Raw genomic sequence first — 18,156 nt, forward strand, 5'->3', positions numbered from 1 at the left:
GCTCCATGGAGCACAGGCACTCACACACAGACAGATCGCCCACTTCCACCCAGGACTTCCCTGTTCTATTCAGTGACTACGTTGCCCGGGAGGTGATTAAGCTCCCCTTCTGCCTCAGGGGTGGGCCTGGATTCCGGTCTGAAGTCCCCGGGGACACTTACTGTTCCAATGTCCTGGGACAGGTCTTTTCTGTTCCCCCTGGAGTCCAGTGCAGTAGTGGCCGGTACTGCTGGGCCCGGCGATGGTGGGGGTCCAGTGAAATCAATGTCGGTGCGCCTTCCTTTCCGTGGCGGGGGCCGCAATAAGTGGCCTCTCCGCTGCTCACTGACAACGGTGGCTCAAGGGGTCAGCGTGGCTGTCGTCTTCCTGGCCAACGCACCAAAAGTGTTACAGCAATACTTGGCACACAGGAAGAGACAAGCAACACGCGCTCGGGGAATCAGAAAGGACTGTTTATTTTGCACTGGCGCTGGCCCGGCAGAGTCACCTCCAAAGGCTGAGCCCCCGAGCCCCGGTGCTGGCCTTCTTTTATGCTGGGCTAGATTCCAGGTACTTGGAAACTTTCTATCAGCTGCACAGGTAGGTGGGATTGCAGGGACTCAAGGGAAAAAGGGGGGACACTATGGGGACAGTGGCTGATGGAAGAGGTAAGCAAGATTACAGAAGCAAAGAGCATGCAAACGGGGTATCCAGCCTGGGACATTTGGCTGGCCTTCTTTATCTGTTCTCACAGGCTTTCCTTCTCATTTGAAGGGTGTTGGGGGATGAGATGATCATTTCAACTGGATGGCTCTGAGCAAGCAGGCCCTCCATAATGTGGGTGGGCCTCATACAATCAGTTGAAGGCCCACCTAGAGCAAAAAGACTGACCTCTCCCTGTAGGAAGGAATTCACAAATAGACTGCTTTCAGATGGGAACTGCACCATCGACTCTGCTGGGGCTCCAGTCTGCTGGCCCACAGGGCAGATTTGGAATTGCCAGCGTGTATATTCACATGAGCTCATTCCTTACAATAAATCTCTGTTACACACACACACACACACACACACACACACACATTTTGTCTTTTCTGTTTCTCTGGAGAACCCTAATACAGATTGTTTGTTTTAAAAAGTTTACAGACAAAAAAAATAAAAATCCAACGAAGAGAATATCACAGAACCTACCACCGAAGAGCAAGTTTTTTTCTAAACAAGGTATGCCTGTATTTGCCTTTTTTCCATGTATTATTTATTTAAATGTGTCCACATTGATATTTTTAAGTCAAACCAGGGCATTTTAATTGCTGTGCAGTAATATTTTACATAAATAGAGACAATATTTGCCTAACAATCCTTTACTGGTAAATGTTTAGGTCTATTCCAATTTTTTTGCTATTATGAGTAGTATTTTGGTAAACACCCTTGGTTATAGCTCCTTATGTGCATGTAACAAGAATTTTTTAGCATTCGTACCTAGAAGAGAATTGCCCAGTACTGGGGTACGATACCTTCCAACTTCTAGGTTGCTAACTTCTCTTTCAAAATGATTTGTCAGTTTACAGTCCTGCCAGGATTTCACAAGAGTTTTTCCTCGATACCTTTGTAGACCCCAAGTATTGTCATACTTCAAAATGTCAGCCAATACGGGTGTAAAGCCAACTTAACTTTGTTTTGTCTATGTTAGGAAGTATTTTCTGCAGTTAAAAGAATGCATGTAGTGCATACGATCTGGCATCAAAGCAGGAAAGGTCTCTTGACCTCTGCCCCAGGGTTCTTTCCCTTTATCCTATTCTGTCTGGTGTGTTTCTTGAGATTCCACCATATATTATATAGCTAAAATCACAGACTTAGATGAAACCGCGCAAATCACGCTATTCTGCTACATAATGTTATGTAAGCAAAACACTAGTTGAATAGTCTCTGCCTAGCAAAAGCCTACTCTTTTTCAAGAACAGCTTGGTTATCACCTCTGAAAACTCCTCCTCACAGTCTCCTGCCTAACGTGTTCTGTTGTCTGTTTGCCTCTATCAGACGGAGCCAGGTCATTCTTGGTGAGTCCAGATTGTTCACTGACCCCACCGTGTGGTACTATAAACAGGGAAGGTAAGGTCTAGTTTTGAAAAAGCGCGTTCAATTCGCCCATTTCATAACGAACCTTCACAAAGTCAGGTGCAGGCTCTGGATGCAGGTTACTTGCTAACAAATCCTGGTTTGCTACTTGCTCTAACCTCGGCCAACTTTCTGAGATTCCGTTGCCAGAACGGAAGTAATAACAGTATCTATTTACAGGATTTGGGGAAGCTTGAATAAGATGTGTGGTGCTGAGTGTGGAGAGAGCAGTGGGACAGCAAGTCTTCTTAGCTACCGACAACCGAAAGAAATCTCAACGAAGGTGGAAGAGAGGCAGAGTTCTCCATCCCACAGGGGCAGGAATGAGTGACATTTCACATAATAAAATTAGCTCAAAGACACCCACCCCTATGGTCCAGTTTCAATTAACAACAGTCACAGGAATATGTGTTTTTCTCGTGTTGAATATAGAGACTTGTGTGCATATTCAAAACAAGGACTCATCGTTCTGTATCTAAACTTGCCTGCGTCCGTGTTATCCGTACACGGAGACCTGTAAGGCCCCTGCATTTCAAACATGATGGCCGTGCCTGGGAAAACCAATTTTTTTAAATGTTTTTCTTTAAGTTTACTTATTTATTTTTGAGAGAGACAGAGACAGATCGAGAGGGGGAGGGGCAGAGAGAGACAGAGAGAGAGAGAGACAGGGAGACAGAGAGAATTCCAAGCAGGCTCAGCACTGCCAGGGAATGCAGAGGCCCATGTGGGGTTCGAACCCGCAAAACCCCGTGAGATCATGACTGGAGCCGAATGGGAGGCTTCACCGTCTGAGCCACCCAGGTGACCCATAATGTTGAAACTCAAAAAGCTTTGTAATTCTGATTCTTACTTGAAAAATGGTTCCCTTTGCCGATGATATCTTGGGAGTCTTCTTGGTAATTCTAAAAGGTGTAAACACTTGGGAGATGGTTTATTCCCATTATAAGAGGGTCATTGGGACCTCCCATTATAAGGATGCATTGGAATAGAATGAAACCCATTCCTTCACTGAATTCCTTTAAAAAAGCCCCTGGGGGCTCAGTCAGTTAAGCAGTTTAGCTGCAGACTCCTGATTGTGGCTCAGGTCATGATCTCAAGATCTTGCGAACTGAGCATCTCTCTCCCTCTCCCTCTGGCCTTCCCTGATTCTCTCCGTCCCCTCTCTCTCCAAAACAAAAACAAAAACAAAACAACAACTTCTGGTTAAAGATAGTTGCCGGAGGACAAGTGTTGCGCTCCCCTCAGACTAGAGGGTTCCCTAAAATGAGAGTAACGGAAGAAGTATAAGGGAAGAGAATTAGATGAGAAAATGGAACCAAAGTCCGAAAGAGAAAAAGAGGTGTGAGCCTCACTGCTGTTGCTTTCAGAAGACAATCCCAGAGGGTGTCCTGCAGCCCTGAGAACAGTGGGCCTGGAACGGAGATGCCAGCAGGAACCAGCAGGATTGCTTGAAAGGCAAAACACTAAAGGATCTGCCCCAGCTCCTTTCTGACCCACATCCAGGCAAGACACTAGAGGCTCCTTTCTTTAAAAAAAAAAAAAAAAAAAAAAAAAAATTTTTTAATGTTTTATTTATTCTTGAGGGAGAGAGAGACAGAGCATGAGCGGGGACGGGGCAGAGAGAGAGGGAGACACAGAATCCGAAGCAGGCTCCAGGCTCTGAGCCATCAGCCCAGAGCCCGACGTAGGGCTCGAACTCATGAACCATGAGATCATGACCTGAGCCGAAGTTGGATGCTCAACCGACTGAGCCACCCAGGCGCCCCTAGAGGCTCCTTCTTAAAAATGTAGATGCCCCCGGAGAAAGAGGCCTTCACCCTCAGGCATCTGGGATTCCCACAGCCGAACCCGCAGGTTTTCAAGCCTGTCTCCTTAAACACACTTCCAAGCTAGCTCTTCAGTGCCTGGCCCTCAGGTAGGAACAAACAATAGGCCACACACACTGGTGCAAACCTCCCTCAGGAGGGAATAGAACCAAGGTGAGCAAAGAACGAAAATTACCCCCGCGTAAATAGAAATAGTGCCGGGAGCAGGAGAGAGTTTCCAAAAAACAAGCAGTGTCTTTCGAATGGGAGAAGATATTGCGCCCAGGATGCCATGAAGAGAAGATCAGAAAATAAGACGGTGGGCCTGGAAATTTAAAATGAGAGCTAAAATAAAAGGAAAAAAAAAAAAGCTAGCTAAAATGGTTGTAAAATGAGAGAATTTCCCCAGAACATAGCTGCTAAAAACCCTGAAGGGCAGGGGTGGGGAACACCTAAATCTGAAATTTTAAATGTCAGTTATGCAAATCTATAGATTCAGAGGTAAAAGGAAATGACTAAAAATATACGCTCTTCGTGTGTGGGGACAAGATACTCGCCAAGGTGCCCTGTGGCGAACCACAGCACGACGCACGCTGGAAGCTAATGTAACACCGTGTGTCAACTCCAAATAAAAAACGAATAGCCGCGTAAGGGCTCAGAAAATATTGTACTCCTGCACCATCTCTAGTGGTCACCCAACGTTCGGTTACCGTGGCTGTCACTGACAGCCACTCAGCAGCCACACTGTCCCAAGCAAGGGTTCTCTGAAGCAGAGGCAAGTGACCCCGCTAAGATCTCAGAATTGCGTGTTCCGGTAGAATAATCTGGTCTGTTCTTACCGATGCAGTCTCTCAAGGACAAATTATTCGATGATGTGCTACAGTAAGAGAACCAAGAGGGGCGCCTGGGTGGCTCAGTCGGTTAAGCGTCCGACTTCGGCTCGGGTCATGACCTCGCGGGTTTTGAGTTCGAGCCCCGCGTCGGGCTCTGCGCGGGCAGCTCGGAAACTGGAGCCTGCTTCGGATTCTGGGTCTCCCTCTCTCTCTGCCCCTCCCCTGCTCACGCTCTGTCTCTCTCTGTCTCAAAAATAAATAAAACATTTAAAAAAGAGAGAGAGAACCAAGATATCAACACCAGCAAAGTTTTGTTATAAAAGAAACGGAAGGCACTCAAACCACTTAAATTACTGATGTCTAAAAACCGCAAAGTTTACTTGAAAACAGAAGCACATCTCAAAAATTACTTTAAGTTTATATATATATATATTTTGAGAGAGAGAGAGCGTGCACAGGGGAGGGGCTGAGAGAGGGAAAGAGAGAGACTCCCAAGCAGGCTCCATGCTGTCAGCACAGAGCCCAACATGGGGCTCGATCTCATGAACCGTGAGATCGTGACCTGAGTTGAAATCAAGAGACGGACGCTTAACTGACTGAGCCACCCAGGTGCCCCTTAAAAATTATTTTAAAATAGTGATTTTGAAAGTATGGTCCAGGGACCCCTGGGGTTGTGTAAGACCCTTTCACGTATGACCAAGGTGAAAACTGTTTTCATAATAGTACTAAAATGTTATTTACCCTTTTTCTCTCTCATTCTGTCACACATGTACAGTAGAATCTCCCAGAGGATACACATTCTGTGAGATCACAACGGGTTGAAAGCAGAAGCAGATGGAATCCCACCATCTTCTACTGAGCCAGTTATTAAAGAGATTTGCAAAAATATAAAGCCTTGCTACTCTTCTTACTAATTTACTTTATTTTAGAAAACACAGTTACTTCTCATAAAACATTTCATTTATGTTAGCAGGTAATGAGTTCATTATTATTTTTTTCATGAACAAATAAATATTTAAGTGTTCAAAGTTTCCATTCCTAATATGGTAAATATCGAGCGATGTAATTTACAAGAACAAAGATTAGCTTTTTGGGGTTCTCAATAATTTCCTATTCTAAATTGATTTAAGAGGTAGCTGTTTGTTCAAAGTAATAGTAGCAACATGTGATTAGAACGTATGGATAAGTGAAATGACTGACAGCAATGTTCATAAGGACGGGAGGGAGGAGTGTGTGACATTCCATTATAGGATGCATGTGTCACTCACAAAGCCATAGAGTATAACTTGAAGAAATGGATATGAAAAAAATAAATGGTACCAAGCAAAGTCGAAATAAGTAAGTAAATAAATAAATAGCAATATGAATAGCAGCAAATATATATTACAACCTCTAGGGAAACCACTACGAACATTTTTAAAAGAAGCGTGATTCATATGCTAGGAGAAAAAGAGCAAATGGGGTAATAAAGTGTTTAGCTGAAACCGTAAAAGGAAGAAAAAAAAGGGAAGAAAAAGTAGAAACGAGGACAAGTACAATGAGTAGCAACAGTTGCAACTTGGTAGATATTAAAAAAAAATTTTTTTCAACGTTTATTTATTTTTGGGACAGAGAGAGACAGAGCATGAACGGGGGAGGGGCAGAGAGAGAGGGAGACACAGAATCCGAAACAGGCTCCAGACTCCGAGCTGTCAGCCCAGAGCCTGACGCAGGGCTCGAACTCACGGACCGCGAGATCGTGACCTGGCTGAAGTCGGACGCTTAACCGACTGCGCCACCCAGGCGCCCCGCAATTTGGTAGATATTCATCTAACTACATGAATACTCTAAATGTGAATGGCCTCGATGCAACAATTAAAAGACAGAAATCCATAGAGCGATAAAAACCGAAAAGAAAAAAAAACACAATTATATGCTGTCTATGAGAAAGCCACCTTAAGCAGAAAAACACAAGACAGATTCAAAGTAAAGGGGTGGAGAAAGATATGTTGTCAACAGCATTATCAAAGGAAAAGTTGTAGTCGCTACATTAATTTCAGACAAAGCAGACTTGAGAACAAGGAAAATTGTCGGGTGAATAGGAACATTATATAGTGAAGGGGTCAATTTCTCTAGGAAGACACAGCAATTCTCAATGCGCAAGTAACAAAGTGGCATCAAAGTACAGGACACAAAAACTGATCTACCTACAAGGAGAAACAGACAAATCCATTCCTATTGTTGGAGTCGCCAATACCCCTATTTTAGTAACTGACAGATCAAGCAGGCAGAAACTCGGTAAGAATATAGTCAACCTGAACAGTATCATTAATCAATCTGGTCTCACTGACATTTATGGAATATTCCATTCAACAACAACAAAATGCACATTGCCCTCAAGCTCACATGGAATATTTACTGAAACGTGCCATATTCTGGGCTGTAAAACACACCCTAACACATTTAAAAGGATAGAAATCATTTAAAAATATGTTCTCAGACCACAATGAAATAAAAGTAGAAATAACAGATAGCTGGGAAATCCTCCAAATACTTGGAATCGAAGAACACACTTCTAGGGCTAAAGAAGAAATCTCAAGAGAAATTGTAAAATATTTTGAGCTAGATGGAAATGAAAACACAGCTTATTAAAATTTGTGGGACATAGCAAAAGCAGTGCTTAGACAGAAATGTATAGCACTGAATTTACACATTAGACAAGAAAGATCTAAATGAATAATCTAACCTCCCACCTGTGGAAACTACAGGAAAATAGAGAAATTGAAACCTAATGCAAGCAAAATAAATCAGTAAATAAACAACAAAAATGGGAGTGGAAATCAGTGAAACTGAAAACAAGAAAACAGCTAAGAAAATCAATGAAGTCAAAAGCTGATTTTTTTTTTAGAAAAATCAATGAAATCGACAAACCTCTAACAAGGCTAGCAAAGGAAGGAGAGAAGACAGAAATTAGTAGTATCAGACATGAAAGAGGGGTTCATCACTATTAGTCCCACGGACAGGACAAAGATAGCAGACAAACAACACCAGGGAAAACTCTAGGGCGAAGAATTTGATAGAAGGTGAAACAGACAAATTTCTTATGGGACACGAAACACCGAAGTTCACACAAGGAGAGACAGTCATCTGAATGGGCCTATATCTATTAAAAGAATTGAATCAATAATTAAAAGACCTCCAAAGAAGAAAGCATCGGGCCCAGAGCATATCATTAATGAATCCTACAAAATGTTTAAAGAAAAAATGACGCCCGTTCCCTACAATATCTTCCAGAAATCAGAAAAAGAGGCAGCGCCTACCAACTCATTCTCTGAGGAGAGCGTCACTTCTTTCTCCTACCCGGAGGCCGAGCGCTGGCTGGTTTCAAGCTTGTTCATCTCCCGTCTCTCGGGAACAGGTGGAGGAGAGGCTGTGGGCTGGGTGCTGGTACTGGGTGCTGAGGACCTACCTGTCAGTTCTACAGCTGCTGATAGCAATGCTGATGCCTTCTTGGGGCCCTGGCCACCTCCAGAGTCTGGGGTAGAGGGGTTTCCACACACTTTTGCCTTGCTTTAAGAATGCATTGATGTATTTGCCTTGTATTTTAAAAGACAAATTCCCTCCTAGTCAACTGCATAACATCCCAGCACAGACAGAGCAACGCCTCACTCCCCACTCGGTTGCATTTGTCAATGTTGGGTCTGCTTTCACTTCCCCTAACTCATCCGTGTTCAGATGCCACGCACAGATGCACTCTGGGACAAACTGGCCCCCAGCTACCCAGAACTCAGAAGTTGGACAGCACTCGTTCAATTTCAATGTTAATTTTTCTAAAAGGAACTGTTCTGGGCAGAGCTGTCTTTTGCGGTGTGGGGGAGGGGTAGAGGAGGCATGGGGGAAACGAAAGTGTTTGTAGAAGGTGATATGAGTCAGCCTCAAGTTGGCCCAGGGAGCCAATCCTCTGCGATTTAAGAAATCTGATTTCCTCATTATTTCTTTATGTGCAATCTCATTCTGTCATATACCCGTGGAATGAGGCCGGAAAGACAGAAGTAACATGGGTAGATGCCGACCTTCCTGGAGATGGGGACCCAGGACAGGAGGTAAGGGCTAACCCGCAATTGAGCTGGCGGCCTCCACCTGCCATTTTCTACTGCCAGCCCCACGGGGCCATGGCACTGGCCTGGGATCAACCTTGAGCAGACATTGACTGCCTTTGTGCCTTCCTGGAGCTCTGAGGACCTCCGATCAATCCAACTGATGGATGTCTCGTGTGTGGCACCCAAAGAGTAAAGGCTAAATTGCTGAACAGGGTGAAATGGCTGCACCAATGCTGGATGCCCCTCCACCCAGTCTCTGTGGCAGTTCTCAGCCCCAGGGAGGAGGAAGAGGGCCAGCTCGGGGTCCGTGGCAGATGGGCCACTGTTCATCCAAAGGCAAGAGAGCACAAAGGTCTATTTCATTCAAATGGATCCAGGTTGTTTTGGAGTAAGGGGGCAAAGCATGTGTAGGCAGGAAGTGAACGCCATGTTGCACCTGCCTCTCTGCCAAGGTGCATGTTTGTACCTGCCTCTCTGCCCTTAAGGTGGTCGTGAGAAGGAAGGAAAGCCGGACATTCCAGATCATCTCTCAGGCCGGTGGACCGGCCGGGCAGAGTACTCAGCCTGGACTGGACACGGGGCTAGAGAGTGGCAAAATGCTCTTCATTATAAGGCAGGGAAGATGTTCCTCAAATTTCTGGAAAGCAGTCAGAAGCCAGAGAAAACTCCGCACTCCTGCAACCAGAGGGAAGTGCCAGGTTTGTGCAGAGAAGCCTGGTGTGTGAATTTGCTCAAGTTTCTTGAATAAATGGGCCCTTTACAGATGCAGCCTCGGTCAAGGGAATTAAAAGCAAAAATGAACTATTGGGACCTCATGAAGATAAAAAGCTTCTGCACAGCAAAGGAAACAATCAACAAAACTAAAAGGCAACCAACGGAATGAGAAAAGATATTTGCAAATGACATATCGGACAAAGGGCTAGTATCCAAAATCTACAAAGAGCTCACCAAACTCCACACCCGAAAAGCAAATAATCCAGTGAAGAAATGAGCAGAAGACATGAATAGATGCTTCTCTAAAGAAAACATCCAGGTGGCCAACAGGCACATGAAAAGATGCTCAACGTTGCTCCTCATCAGGGAAATACAAATCAAAACCACACTGAGATATCACCTCACGCCAGTCAGAGTGGCTAAAACGAACAAATCAGGAGACTACAGATGCTGGAGAGGATGTGGAGAAACAGGAACCCTCTTGCACTCTTGGTGGGAATGCAAACTGGTGCAGCCGCTCTGGAAAACAGTGTGGAGGTTCCTCAAAAAATTAAAAATAGATCTACCCTATGACCCAGCAGTAGCACTGCTAGGAATTTACCCAAGGGGTACAGGAGTGCTGATGCATAGGGGCACTTGTACCCCAATGTTTAGAGCAGCACTCTCAACAATAGCCAAATTATGGAAAGAGCCTAAATGTCCATCAACTGATGAATGGATAAAGAAATTGTGGTTTATATACACAATGGAGTACTACGTGGCCATGAGAAAGAATGAAATATGGCCCTTTGTAGCAACGTGGATGGAACTGGAGAGTGTGATGCTAAGTGAAATAAGCCATACAGAGAAAGACAGATACCATATGTTTTCACTCTTATGTGGATCCTGAGAAACTTAACAGAAGACCATGGGGGAGGGGAAGGAAAAAAAAAAGAGGTTAGAGAGGGAGAGAGCCAAAGCATAAGAGACTCTTAAAAACTGAGAACAGGGGTGCCTGGGTGGCTCAGTCGGTTGAGCGTCCGACTTCAGCTCAGGTCACGATCTCACGGTTCGTGAGTTCGAGCCCCGCATCAGGCTCTGGGCTGATGGCTCAGAGCCTGGAGCCTGTTTCCGATTCTGTGTCTCCCTCTCTCTCTGCCCCTCCCCCATTCATGCTCTGTCTCTCTCTGTCTCTCTCTGCCTCAAAAATAAATAAACATTAAAAAAAAATTTAAAAAAAAAACAAAACTGAGAACAAACTAAGGGTTGATGGGGGGTGGGAGGGAGGTGGGTGATGGGCATGGAGGAGGGCACCTTTTGGGATGAGCACTGGGTGTTGCATGGAAACCAATTTGACAATAAATTTCATATATATATAAAAAAATGCAGCCTCGGTGATTAGAAAAAACTGAGCTTCAGCTAGTCATTGAAATCTCAAGGACAGAGACAGGCTTCCCGTGGGATGGGGAAAGGGTTTGGAACTGACATTACCTAGACCTTAAAGGACAATGTGATTTGTGGGGTTTTTTTAATGTTTATTTTATTTTATTTTTTTTTAATTTTTTTTTCAACGTTTATTTATTTTTTGGGACAGAGAGAGACAGAGCATGAACAGGGGAGGGGCAGAGAGAGGGAGACACAGAATCGGAAACAGGCTCCAGGCTCTGAGCCATCAGCCCAGAGCCCGACGCGGGGCTCGAACTCACGGACCGTAAGATCGTGACCTGGCTGAAGTCGGACGCCCAACCGACTGCGCCACTCAGGCGCCCCAATGTTTATTTATTTTTGAGAGAGAGAGAGAGAGAGAGAGAGTGTGTGTGTGTGTGTGTGAGAGAGAGAGAGAGAGAGAGAGAGAGCAGGGGTGGGGCAGAGAGAGAGGGAGACACAGAATCCGAAGCAAGCTCCAGGCTCTGAGCTGTCAGCATAGAACCCGACGCGGGGCTCGAACTCACAAACCGTGAGATCATGGCCTGAGCCGAAGTCAGATGCTTAACAGACTGAGCCCCCCAGGTGCCCCGCTACCAAGTGCGTTTGTACATTATGTCCGTATTGAATTTTTTCACCAATAGCGGCCCTCATTCTGTAAAGGATTTGAAGCAACTTACAAAAACACACTATAGCAGCATAAAGTTGGAAGAAAAAGAAATGGGAGCAAAGCACAAATAGAAAAAGCAAAACCGAACACTAGAAATGCAGGTAGGACAGATAAATGGGAGCCGGGGCATGTGCAGTTTCCAGGACCTTAGTCAGAGCAGTGTGGCCAAAGCAGGCGAGGCCTGGGGAGCCAGAGGCAAAGCAGGATGTTTCCAAAGTATGTTCCGCTGAATCCTGCTTCTTCTGACTCACTCTAGATGTGCTAGAAATTTGCACAGACATGTTTGCAAAGTATAGAGGGCCAGAGATTTCTACCTTTCTGCCCACTTCTGTTCTTTCTTGCCTCCAAAGAAGTGAACATGAATCTGGCTGGGACAGATTCCAGATTCCAGGATACCGCCGAGGACATCTTTTCCAGCGGGTGGGGTGTGTGTGCCTACCAGGTGCTGCACACGCACGGGACTGCCTGCCACCAGTCCCTGCCCGTCCTCCCTCTCTCCCTCCCTCGCTTTGTGGGGCAAAGTGGCTGTGGGGCACGGCTGTCCTCTGCTCTTGGCCTCCCAGGGGGCACAGTGGCCCAGACAAGGCTGGACACAGACTACAAGAGCCCGCTCTGGTGTCTCCTCCCTCTCCTCTCCCTGCCCTTAAGCAGCAGGCAGGCCCAGGCCACCACTCAGCTGGGCAATGACATTAATGTGCCAGCTTCCTTTGCTTATATGCACAAGGTCTTTGGCATTCCTCAGGGGTGCTTCTGTTAAGTTCACAAGAAAGCCCTAGTCTGCAATATCATGCATCAGCCCAGATAACAACAGGCTGCAGTTTTAGCTTGCATTTCCCACTGTCTTGTTTTTTCTCTATCCTCGCTAGAGAATCAATCTCTCTGGGATAACGTATCCTGGACCGAGACCATCTATGCCGATCAGACAATCCCTGGTTCCTAACACAGGGGTAGAGTTGTTTTCTTTTTCTTCCATACGACCCGTGGGATGAGAAGATTCTGGCCGCCCTCCTTTCTCTGTTTTCCCACCCAGATTTAGGCCAAGTAGGTGGTAATCTCTGAAGCAAAGTCAATGCTTTCTTTTTACTGGAAAAACTCCTCGCCATTTTGCTAAGCGTGCTAAGATCTCACACTTGGAATCAGGGAGTGACTCGTAGAGTCCTGAGCACAATCCAGTGCTAGAAGTTACTCTGCTACCTTGCCCCTGCTTGCCAAAGTCTACCAAACCCCCATCTTTGAACGCTAATAGGCTGTCCACTACTTTTATGTTCAGGTAGGTCACATAACCAATCTCAGATTGATCCTATTTCTGTGAAGTTTCTTCGCTGGCAACTCATTCTCTGATACCAACTTATAAGCAGCTGGAGTTTTGGGGTATGAGTAATCAAAACTGATAATGGCTAACTCGGACAGAAAGTCAATTTCTTAGAAGTGTATCAAGTAACTCCCAGAATTTATAAGAAGGCCGAAGACTGGGATAAGAAAATAAGCAGTCTGGGCAGTAAGATCCCCAGCCCAGGTCATTCCATGGACCTCAAGTACATAGTGTGGGGGCATTGATCTGGTAAGTGTTTTCTTTCCATCCTGGTTAGAAAAGGAGGATCGGAAAGAGTTTTAGTTCCTGCATGACAGATAAGAACATTCGTGTACAGTTTTGTCTTGGGCGTTATATTAACTCACCTGCCCCTTGTCATAAGATAGTCCAAAGACATCTGGGTCACCCGGATATCCCATAGAACATCACACTTATCAGTTACGTTGGTGACATCATGGTGATCGGACAGGATGAACAAGAGTCGGCCAGCACACCTGCTAAAGAGGAATCAATTACCGACCCTCAGCAACAGAGGTGAATGCCAACAGCATTATGATGACCCAGAGAAGTCACACGTCAAAATTCACATACTGCATGTTTTCATTTATGTAAAACTTTGATACAGGCAAAACGAATCTGTACTAACAGCAAGTGCATCAGTGGTTGCCTGATGACGAGGTTGGGGAGGAGGCTATCTATCTGCAAAGGGCACGAAGGAACTTTCTGGAATGACGGAAATGGCCTACGTCATGATTGTAATTACAATTACATTTGTTAAAACTCAACCACTGGGGCGCCTGGGTGGCGCAGTCGGTTAAGCGTCCGACTTCAGCCAGGTCACGATCTCGCGGTCCGGGAGTTCGAGCCCCGCGTCAGGCTCTGGGCTGATGGCTCAGAGCCTGGAGCCAGTTTCCGATTCTGTGTCTCCCTCTCTCTCTGCCCCTCCCCCGTTCATGCTCTATCTCTCTCTGTCCCAAAAATAAATAAACGTTGAAAAAAAAAATTTAAATAAAAAAAAAACTCAACCACTTAAATTGTAATTACAATTACATTTGTTAAAACTCAACCACTTGAGATGAATGCATTTTATACCCCAATAAAATTGAGCTCAAAAAGAATTGTACACGATTTTAGTAAATTCTCAGAATATATGTCACTGAATATAGTAGCTGCAGTTTTCCCATTATTACCATTTTCCCAAGCAGGTGTCCCTTAGACAGAAACACCTTTTATCTTATTTACATCTTTTTCTAGGCTAATCATCTGGCATTACGTTTCCACTCCTTTGCCTTTGCCTAATCTATCTCTGGGCAGGCTAAAGGAGGACATCCTTGTTTCCAGGCTGGGATGGCCATGAAGGGGTTTCCCGGGTAAGTGGAGGGTTTCGGGTAAATGACGTGTAACAAGGGCACAGTGGACTGAACTCCTCTCCCTGTTCCTGTCCTGGCATTTCGCGGTGCTGCTTGCTACCTTCCTGTGGCTCCCGAGCCTCTGTCATCCTTACAGGAGTGACCTACCAGCACCAGGGCTGAGCCTATTGACCTAGAATGTGCTCGTGTGGGATATGCTGTGCTGGTGCCTCTGTAGCAAGCAGGTGAACCTAGGTTTCGAGGCTTCTTAGACGCCAGAACCATTTTTCCCACCTTTTCTCTGAGGAGCTTTTGGGTGTCCTGGTAAGGGGAGCCCATGGGTTGAATCCATTTGAGAACTATTGATTCCAATGAAGTTAAACAGATTTCTATGTTATAGGGTCTCTCACAGACATTATGTGCCAATGTGCATAAGGCATCTTTATTTTTATTTTTTTTCAATGTTTATTTTTGAGAGAGAAAGACAGAGTGCGAGCGGAGGAGAGGAAGAGAGAGAAGGAGACACAGAATCCGAAGCAGGCGCCAGGCTCTGAGCTGTCTGCACAGAACCCGATGTGGGGCTTGAACCCACAAACTGAAATCATGACCCGAGCCAAAGTTGGACACTTAATGGACGGAGCCTCTCAGGCGTCCCTGCACATAAGGCATCTTTAAGGGTGTGTGTGGAGGGCGTATCCCATCTTCCTTGAAGTGGCTGTTCTAGAGTCTTCTCCCGGCCCTGGCTCTGCCTTAGACCTGACTTCCTCACGCTCCTGGCGCCCAAATGCCTGCCTGCCCCCCGGCCATTTTCCTGCCCAGAGGAATGATTTTCCTCTATATGATTTCAGTTTATATTCAGGTTCCCTTTTGTCTCGACTTTCTTAGGCAATAATTTTATCCTGACAAATCATAGGCATTTCTGGGTCACCTCCCCTCCCCGTCTGGGTTTTGTTTGTTTCTTAAAGTTCGATGATTCCTAGTAAATTCATTCAGTTGTGTTACCAGCACCCCGATTCAGTGTAGGAACATTTTCATCTCCCAAAAGTACAGGAGGGGGAAATAGCCTGCGGGAATAGAAGTGAGTAGGGAAGCACTCAGATAGTGGATCCCCAGCTCCTGTCCGTGGATCCTGGGGCTGGGCCCTGATGCCTCCTCCCCTCTGGACACCCCTCGTCAGGCTACCCCATGACGGGACCCCCCACCGCCTCCCCTAAATGCCCCGGGAACCTCACAAGTGTCCGGACGGAGATGGAGGGAGGCGGCAGGCACTGCCTCCAGCTTCCTGCACGATCAGCTCCAAATACTTTCACTTTTCTTTCCTCCGGAAGCCTGGCCCCCCACTGCATGTGGCAAAGCACAGACTTCCTGCTTCACCCACTGGTGTCCCCCTGCTGTTCTCTCCGCCTTCCAGGAGCCATCCCTGCCCCAGCCCCTGACCAGGGAAGGGGCAGGAGCAGGTGGCAAACCCAGCCTCCAGGTGGGTTTTTGTCTCGGCTTCTTTATTCTTCATTTGGGGTGATCAGGCTCTGATAGCTGATTTCCTGACAGCAGCTACAGAGTGGAACTCAGCTATTTTAAACTGTGAGACTCTCTCCTTGTAAAATATTGTCTTCCAAAGATAGAGAGGTATGTGGGGTTTAACCAGAGACCATGAAAAAGGGGGACAGACGTGGGAGTCGGGGGCGGGGGGAGCGGAAACACAGCTCGACTCCTTTTGCCCTAAATTCTAGCCCGTTGTTGTGGATGAAAGGGAGATTTGCTCTCTACCCTCCTCTGTGCTCTGTTGATTCTGCACTCAGCCCCAAATGGGCAGCTTATTTATTATCCACAGTGCAAGTGACTAGATGTGGTTGGTGGGAAAAAAAAATGAGGAGGAAACCCTTCATTTCTTCCCTAGTGTTTCATGAGATTTTTATATATTTTCCTTAAGCACATTTATGATTGTTTCCTTGAAGCGCATTCCTAGAGGTGGAATCTGGGACTCAAGGGAATCCATATTCTAGGGCGTTTGACCCTGATTGCTAACTTCGCCTCCAGAACATTTGGATCTGTTTACGTTTGCACCAGGAGCATCTGTGGTTATTGCGATTAGTCTTTATGTTGGGCAATCTGATAGGCAAATGCTATTAAATCGTCTTCTTTTGTACTGTTCCAGCTACGAGAGAATTGCCATGCTTTTCATATGTTTATTGCACATTTGACTTAATTGCCTAGTTAAGCCTTTTGCTTTTTTTCCCCATATGGATGTTTGTCTTTTGCTTATTCATTTTTAAGACTCGTTCCCATAATAAAAATCTGAACACTCCCATATGAGACCCTATATCATGCACTAGCTTTAGTGGGGCTTTATTCAGACAAACTCTGCTTTGCCACCTCGGGCTATTTACTTAACCTCTCTGTGCCTTGCTCTCACTCTTGAGAACCATAATAGTTGAAGAATAAGGAAGCTGGTGGATCTTATGTTCTGAATGCTGTTGTATAATCATCCTAAACGTAACCTCAGGGTCACTTCCTCTCGTTACCATGTGACCATTCTGGATTTCTGGGGCTCTGTGCTTACCTTTGCAATTTTCTTCCCCACATCATGGATTCTGTCCGCATCCTGGTTGCTAGATTTCTCTTCCACCTGTTCTCAATCTCCAGTATTTCTCCGTGATTATAGACCCCCTGCGGCATCTTTTCTTTTCCAGCACTATTGTGGATTACTTTACTCTTACAATATGTTTTGTTTTTTTTCCTTCTGTCAAATGTAAATGATGTGGGGATGAGGAGAGAGCAGGGCTGCTCAATCTACCACTGGGATTAATCCTGGAAACAGTCATTAGTTACCGTTCAGTTTTCTATTATACACAAAAGGAAGTAGGAAAAACAGGATCTCTATTTCATTTAAAAAAAAAAAATCTGGGGCGCCTGGGTGGCGCAGTCGGTTAAGCGTCCGACTTCAGCCAGGTCACAATCTCGCGGTCCGGGAGTTCGAGCCCCGCGTCGGGCTCTGGGCTGATGGCTCCGAGCCTGGAGCCTGTTTCCGATTCTGTGTCTCCCTCTCTCTCTGCCCCTCCCCCGTTCATGCTCTGTCTCTGTCCCAAAAATAAATTAAAAAACGTTGGGAAAAAAAAGTAAAAAAAAAAAAAAGTAAAAAAAAAAATCTCTGGGTGATTGAGTTTTTCTGTTTACACTTCTATTCCCTTGACAAGTTGTCAGGAATTCATCTGTAGGTTTTCTGCCGCTAATAATTATTGATATTTTCTCATGACCTATCAATGGCTAATTTTTATCAATGTCACATGGGATGGGAAAGGCACATGTCTGTTCTGCGATATGTAATTGATACGTATAATAAATCAGCTAAGTTGCCTTTTACTAATCACGTCTTATACCTCCTTCGTGTCTATTTATGTTTGGCCTATTTGTGTGTTGAAGGTTGTAGGTGGTTTACTCAAGTTTCCAAATATTATCGGGTTTCTATCTTTCTACTCATCATTGGGTGGTCCCTCTTACATGAGATTTGCTAGTGTCTGTCGTAAGGTGCGGTCCAGACAACCTTAACTCTGTTCAGTGTAGCCACAGACCATAGTACTTATGACCATAAACCTAGAAGCAGAACATCGGAATGTGTTCACCTCTATCACTTCCAAGTTGTGTGATTTAGGGCAAGTTCATAACACATCTCTATGTCACCATGTCCTTCACAATACAATGGGTGAAATCATAGAAACCATCTTGCAAGGGTTTTGTGACGATCAAATAAGTTAGTGCATGTGAAACCTTTATAACAAAGTCCAGCACATAGGAAATACTCAATAAATATTAGTGACTTTTATAGTTTTTAATTTTTTTAATTTTTTTAGTTTATTTTTGAGAGAGAGAGCAGGGGAGGGGCAGAGAGAGAGAGAGAGAGA

The 18,156-nt window shown here is 45.3% G+C and overlaps 2 protein-coding genes across 12 annotated transcripts in view; one reads left to right on the plus strand and one right to left on the minus strand.

Annotated features, from left to right (window-relative positions):
* Nucleotides 1–15,623, minus strand: part of LOC125173881 (nuclear body protein SP140-like protein) — a 66,172-nt gene extending 50,549 nt beyond the window's left edge. For 5 of the 11 annotated variants that reach the window (XR_007155176.1, XM_047873532.1, XM_047873530.1 and 2 more), the window contains exon 1: nt 162–366. Coding sequence is in view for 4 of the 11 variants with exons in the window: in XM_047873532.1 (XP_047729488.1) it covers nt 162 (1 nt within the window). In the remaining 7 variants the exon portion in view is untranslated. Of the gene's footprint in view, nt 1–161; nt 367–8,028; nt 8,405–13,273; nt 13,406–15,489 lie in introns of those variants that run through there. The other 6 variants (XR_007155175.1, XR_007155172.1, XR_007155171.1 and 3 more) reach the window with 5 other exon arrangements.
* LOC125173882 (sp110 nuclear body protein-like) overlaps nt 15,578–18,156 on the plus strand; it is a 31,708-nt gene continuing 29,129 nt past the window's right edge. Inside the window, 1 exon segment of the mRNA XM_047873534.1 lies at nt 15,578–15,734. Within this exon segment, the coding sequence (XP_047729490.1) occupies nt 15,602–15,734 (133 nt within the window). The 5' untranslated portion in view covers nt 15,578–15,601.

The sequence above is a fragment of the Prionailurus viverrinus genome, chromosome C1 (assembly GCF_022837055.1).
Source record: "Prionailurus viverrinus isolate Anna chromosome C1, UM_Priviv_1.0, whole genome shotgun sequence".
NCBI classification, from domain to species: domain Eukaryota; kingdom Metazoa; phylum Chordata; class Mammalia; order Carnivora; family Felidae; genus Prionailurus; species Prionailurus viverrinus.